Source organism: Mastomys coucha, unplaced genomic scaffold (assembly GCF_008632895.1).
Source record: "Mastomys coucha isolate ucsf_1 unplaced genomic scaffold, UCSF_Mcou_1 pScaffold21, whole genome shotgun sequence".
Lineage (NCBI taxonomy): Eukaryota > Metazoa > Chordata > Mammalia > Rodentia > Muridae > Mastomys > Mastomys coucha.
In genome coordinates, this window is record NW_022196904.1 from 150,182,639 (window position 1) to 150,189,381 (window position 6,743).

Here is a 6,743-nt window from a genome sequence, read left to right on the forward strand (position 1 = left end):
GATGTGGACTTACATGGTCAATACTCATTTCTGGTGTTTAGGGTGGGGAGCGGGGAAGTAAAATTTTAGATTGTTCTTAGAATTTGAGTCCCCTTCCACATATCATTATGGAGAGGCAGTAAGAGTTGGCCAGCCACCTGTAAGGCTTCCTACAAATAGCTCAGCCTGACTGCTGGGGAGTAACCTGCTTGATAATGTGGCCATGATGTAAATGTACTGATGGCTCCTGATGACTACTGTTTTAATATTCAGTCAAGTACAATGCAGAGTCTCCCAGCTGCTGCCAGGAGAATCTAATCATCTAAGACCATAGTATTCTCTGCTTTTTCCTGGAGGTCCTTTTAGCCTGGAACCTTGAAGAAAGAATTAAGAGGAAGAAAATGCAGAGTGTGTTTGGAAAGTATACCCTGACCCTCAAAGTACACTCTGGGAATAAAAGAGCCCCAGAAAAAGTGACACAAAGATAAACCAAGTCACAGACCATGTAGCCACTTATAACTGTCAACCAAGATTGGAAATTGCTTTTCCCCTCAAGATTTGTCTTTCTTTCTACAGAGGCACTGCAGTTGTCTTATGCAACTGCCTGTCAGCTCTGACCTCTGACCCTTAGATCCCTGTATATCCTTTGCTAAGGATTTACATGGGAAGCCTGGATTAATTGGGAGATAAGTGGAGGTGGTCTGGTTGTCCTGTTCTTTGCTCATATTAGAGAAGGAAACCAATGTTTTTATTTGGGTAGAACTTTTAAGCAGATCCAAAGAAGAAAAAGAATTTCATTCATTTTTCTGACCTTAAGCCATTGTGGCCTCTTTGAAGCCTGTCAGGGTGGGTCTTTCACTGGCCTGTTCAATTTATGCAATTTACATTTTGTTCTCAGCTTTCTATTTCATCCCTTCCCCTTCTCCAGTCATTTTTCTTGTTTTTAAATGAAGCATCCCTGAGCAGATTCAGTGCAACATCTGCATCAAGCAGTGATTGTCATCCTTGAGGTTTAAAGGAGACTTCAGAGCCCAGTTCCTTCTTCCAGTGTTCACCTCATCCTAGCACATTCTGAACATTTGCCTGTCCTCAGGAAAAGGAACATCTTGCTGAGACTGTGTGTGGTAAAGATAGTTGTGTGTGTGTGTGTGTTTAACAGAAATCTCATGTAGTCAACTGAAATATTCAAAGGGCAGTGTTTAAAGGCTTTCTTACTATTAAACATATGACTTGATTCTTTTTAAAGGAAAAACTTGGCATCCGAAGCCAAAACTGGAGCTCTCTTCTCTGGATGGAAAGTGGGCTGAGCCTGTACTGGTTACCCCTGTTTGGTTCTGGTTCAGTTCCTAGCTCTGCTTCCTGTCCCTCTGCTTCAAAAGATTCACGATGTCCCAATGAAATGCTAGGGCTAGTGAAAATGACACAATTTCAAAACCAGTATCTCCTGAGGCAAATGTGGGGAACAATCTCTTTCCTACACCACCCATGGGACAAGGGAGGAAAAAAATCTCAGCTACTTCATCAATTGAGCCCATGTAAATCCTCCAAGGTAAACTGAAGGCAACAAATGATCCCCTTTGCAGCCCAGTGGGATCTTCAGGCTGACAATGGGAAACACTGGGCCAAAAGAACAATGAAAACGAAGTTTGACATGAGTTCAAAGCTCAAAGGGGAACATCAAGTAGACACAGTAAGCATTGCCTATCACAAACCAATCATAAAACATATATCACATTTGGAAGTGGCTTGGTTTAATTGAGTGCCTTCCATTACCCTGTTTTCCTAGCAATCAGTAAAGTAATCTTTCCATTAGAAGGAAATATGACTCTTGGAATTAATTCTTTATACAAAGAGCTAGCAGGAGTGACATTTACACCAAAAAGAACTGAGTCCCTGTAGCAGCATAATAAGCAGTCTACAGCTGTCTTCTCAGAACCAAAGGTAATTTGGTTCAATGTAGTTAAATTAATTGAATATAACAGTGGTTGAAAAGGAGATTCATTATTTTAAAGCCTTTTTGTTTTCCCCCAATGGCTTGGAATTCATCAATCATGAGGTGAGAAAAGCCCCTGTTTTCTGAAAGGAAACACTAACACTACTATTCTGATCATCCACCGGAGTTCTCAGGCATCCTGAAGGTGACTCTCAATCAAGAACTTCAAGAGAGTATAATGGACTAAAAAAACCAAAATAACAAAAACCCCAAGTTTCAGGTGTGTGTGTGTGTGTGTGTGTGTGTGTGTGTGTGTGTGTGAGATCGGTGTGCATGTTCGTGCATATGTGTGGTTTAGACTAGTCCATACAAAAGACCAAGGCCTTCCAGGAACAGGGGGAAGAAATAGCTTCTAACTCATGCTTTTCTGGTGCTTAATTTCGTAGGAGAGTAGGTGAAGAACCTGAATAGGTTGCCACTCCATTTCATATTTTTAGTGGCTCAAAAGTAACCAGTTTGAATAGAGAATATCATTTAAAACTGTAGGAAAGAATTTTGGCATTGGGATATATCAGTCCCATAGACAAAAGATTTATTTATTTTTTTCTAATCTGAATTTTTTTCTATATTTTATAATATAACATTTTGAAGTTGAAAAAAGTTAGAGGTCCCTGGCTCTCGCCTGTTTTCTCCTTTCTAACAAATTATCATGAGTACAATTTAATGAATTTACTTCTTAACTTTGTATGCTCTATTTCTCTCTGTTCATTGGGAAAATGATTAGAAAATATCTATACAAAATGGTACGGGGACCTTGTCTTATACTTCTAGTCAAATATTTCTAAAAACATTGATGATGGTGATAATCTATAGACTGAATTTTTTTTGTTGTTGTTTTGAATAAATTATAATCACCAAAGTTAAGATTCATTCAGAATTTGAAATTCAAATCTAATGTTGGGGAACCTCAATACTTTGTATTATGATAATCAATAGACAATATCATTATCTGTTCTATAAAACAGGAAAATGGCTTCAAATCCTTTTTGCCTCCCCTCCCCCCCAGTATGTGCCATCTTGATGGGGCTTTGAAGTAATTGATAGAAATGGAGCTCCTTAAAGAACAATTATGTGTTACAGCAATTCCTTTGTAGACTTTCTTCTGAATGGGTCCTATCCTGTTGTTATGTATGGATGAAAACTCTGGCTGGAAATGAAAACCCTGATTGTCTAACATAAAAGTAACATATAACAGCAAGTCACATGAGAGAGCCTGACCGAACCTCCATTGCTAGTGGGCATGGTATTTTAAGCCACAGTGCATGAATACGTAATAGTCATATATAATACTCTTCCATATTATATATTCATTACATACATGCACAGTACTTTCCAAAACAGTTACGGATTTCCACATGCATCAACTATCTAAAAACACAGAAATAGGTAAGCCTACTAAGTGGAATTTTCTTAAATTATAGTTGAACAATCAACGGGAAAAGTAATCATGTAAAGTCCGGCTCTGTTCTTGTATATATCTACAATAAAATTCTATAAACAGTTGTCTCCAAAACATACCCAAATAAAATTAAAAAAGATAACACCCAGTGTCCTATATTTGTATATTTATGATCATTTCAAAAACAAACAAACAACAAACGAACAAACAAAAGAGCCCCATCCAGGTGCATATTTACATTCTTCAAACTGTAGCGGTGAAAAATATCTCTATTAAGTGCAGGACATTCCTAATGTTGCAGTAGTGACATTTTCCTTAAGTCCCCATGAACACATTGCTTTTGTCTTAACGGCGACGCATTCCATGACTCTGAGAGTTCTCGTCCCCTTCATTTGCAGACCGCAGCACAGTCAGGATTAAAGAGCTCCTTGTACAATGGAGGAAACAGTGTATTCACTATGTCTGGATGAGACTGCTTAAATACCTGCAGCTTCTCCCCATGCAAGTTGCAGACTGCTGTGATAGTTGGTATCTTGGCTATTAACTGCAGAACACAGAGACAGAGGGAGACAAAGAGGGAAGCTCGTTAGTGGACTGTCTTGTGAATTAGTGTCTTTGGGGGACCCAGATAAAGGTAAATGGCTTTGGAAAAAGATGTTCAGAGAGAAAGAAGGCTCACTTTCAGCTTCCCTTGAAAAGAAAACAAAAACATAGTCTTCATCCTATGGTCTAAAGGAAAAAAAAAAAGAAGAGAAAGCAAGCAAGCAAGGAGGGCTAAGACTCCTGGTTCATTGTTCTGGAATAAAATATGCACAGGAGGCATTCTTGTCCCATGCTGGTGAGTGGGTGCTAAGCGGGCGAGTGCTCTGAACAGAATTCTGCTTCCTAAGAGTCAAGGACAGTGTGACAGTGTGACTCAAGGCGCTATCTATTCTCAGTCTTTTCATTTGTAAAATGGACTTGTTAACCCTAGCTCTCTCTTTGAGTTATGTGGACTGAGTAATTGATATCAACATATTCAGAAATTTGCAGCTATGAGACATAATTGTTAGCTAATAGTAGTATTATCCTTCATTTCCTGCAGACTTCCAGGACATGAATATTAGGGTTTTTGTTTGTTTGTTTGTTTGTTTGTTTAAGCTTTGGACGATGCTAATATTAGGAAAGTAAAAGCAAGTTCTATGAGCTCATGATACAAAGGCAAAAGAGACTACTTGTGGGATGGGTAGGATGTGGAAGGCATGGGAGCCAGGGAGAGGGGAGCAAGGGAGATAGAGAGGGCAGTAGGCATGAATATGTGTGACGCGTATACTACATATGCATGAAGGGATCATGATGAAGCCTATCATTTGTTCACTAATTAAAAACTCTGCTTGAGGAGTGACTCATGATTATCATAATACTTGGAAGCCAAACTCACTAAATCTACTTGTATCTCCCTAATTCTTTTTCACTCTGATGCAGAAAAATGAGGCTCTGCATACTCAAAGTCTAAGAGGCCACTGGCTTTGAAGTTCTTTCACAAAAACGTGATGACTAGACTTTCATTAGGCCTCTTCTCTCTTCCTCCTCCTTCATCTTTTTATGCTAAAGATGGAATCAGACCCTTGTGTATGTCAGGCAGGTGTTCTACCATAGAGCTACACCTATATCCAAAACACACACACACACACACACACACACACACACACACACACTCTTAAGCATACATTTATGTTATAGTGTAATTCTTTGAGTTAAAGAAAACAATGTTTGACAATAATTTAAATGCTCCTCATTTTGCTGCATACTCTAAAGGCCTTAGGTGGTGAACATTTCTGATGTCAAACATGTTTACAACCTACTTTTAGTATCAAATTAGCTTAAACAAATGTTCATAGTATTACTGGCAGGATTGTGATAAATTCTCCCACAGGGAACACTCTTACTGAAGGTAAGCTTAGTAGGTCACACAGCTGGTTAAGACAGACTATAAAGTGTCCATGGTAAAGCCCAGTTAAGCAGACTCGTGCGATGCCCTGGCTGGTGCTGCATGATCCCCTCTCACCAGTCAGAATACAACTCAGCCTTGGAAGGAAAACAGCAAGCAAATAATTACCTCGTGGTTTTTCAAAATCTTTTTTAACCACTAATCATTCTGTAAACATTTCCTAAGACATGTAAAACCAGCACACTAAAGGGATCTAGATACAGCTCTATGATATGGCGGCTTCAAACCTTCAAAGACATTTGAGGGGTCTGGCTCTGCAACCTAGCCTTCTCTGCTGCTGAGGAAAGTCTGGGAATGAAAACAGGTAGAGTCGCTCCTGTAGTGTGTGTCAGACTTCAGACTGAGAATTAGGACTTTATCTTCAACATTGGGAGCCACGTTCCCTTCAGCCAAGGTACTTTACAACAGTTAGCTGCAAGTTTCTTTTATATTGAGACTCTACTGGACACTGGAATGCACAAAACTGTCATGGATCATGCCCACAGTATATTTACTAAGACAGCTTGGGATTAAGTCATCACGCTGACTAACACAGAGAGAAAAGCTGTGGTGAGAGTGATAGGTGGTAGCTGAGGAGTCTGGGCTAATCAGATGTCTAATGTCTTGTGACAAGCCTTCTCTAAGAGTGGGACATCAGATCTGAACAGGGAAGGAACGCTGAGAAGTGGGCAGGCACTTGGGAAGGAAAACCAAACATGCCCAGGATCTGTGGCGATGATACTGGTCATGCAAAGTTCTGAAGGCATCACAGACTTACTGGGGCAGTAGGTGAGCATGGGTTTGGGGTTGACGGTGATGAAGAGTGCACAGCCAGAATCTGGCAGCTCTTACAGTACACGTCACAGCCTTCAGCTTTAAACAGAAACAAAGATGATCAGAATACCAGCCTGAGAGACTCACTTTGAGTTTGGGGTAGAAAAGTGTGTTTTGTATATTTTTATACATAAACAGTTTATAAGTGTCCACTTAACTGGAGCCCCTTGGGAAATTATTGAAGCTTTCTTAACCAGCTGCCTCACACAGAAGGAAACTACAACGATTTAGAAACACTTCTTGCACATTACAGTGCTCCCTGAAATAGCTATTGAACGCGGAGGAGCTCTGAAAGCCTTCTCTAATCATCTGCTGTTGAATTGATGATCTGCGGTGCTGCTGGAACTTCCAGATGCAACTGTGAAATGACTGGCAATCTTTAGCGTGATAAGAATCATTGGAGTGCTCCTTCAAAGTGCAGATTACCAGGAACCTCTCCCAGGGATTCAGTTCCAGTATGTCAGATTCCAAGCTTGAAGTAAACGTCTCCTGTGAACACTCATGTCATGAGCCAGTGGAATAGGTTCCGAGAAACAGTGCTTTGGAGACTCAGGCTTTGTGAATAAAAA

General features: G+C 40.0%; 1 protein-coding gene across 2 annotated transcripts in view; it reads right to left on the minus strand.

The window, feature by feature from the left end:
- Nucleotides 1-336: 336 nt before the first annotated feature.
- Nucleotides 337-6,743, minus strand: part of Rorb (RAR related orphan receptor B) — a 184,243-nt gene continuing 177,836 nt past the window's right edge. For both annotated transcript variants that reach the window (XM_031389894.1, XM_031389893.1), the window contains exon 10: nucleotides 337-3,915. In XM_031389894.1, the coding sequence (XP_031245754.1) occupies nucleotides 3,760-3,915 (156 nt within the window). In that variant the 3' untranslated portion in view covers nucleotides 337-3,759. The remainder of the gene's footprint in view (nucleotides 3,916-6,743) is intronic.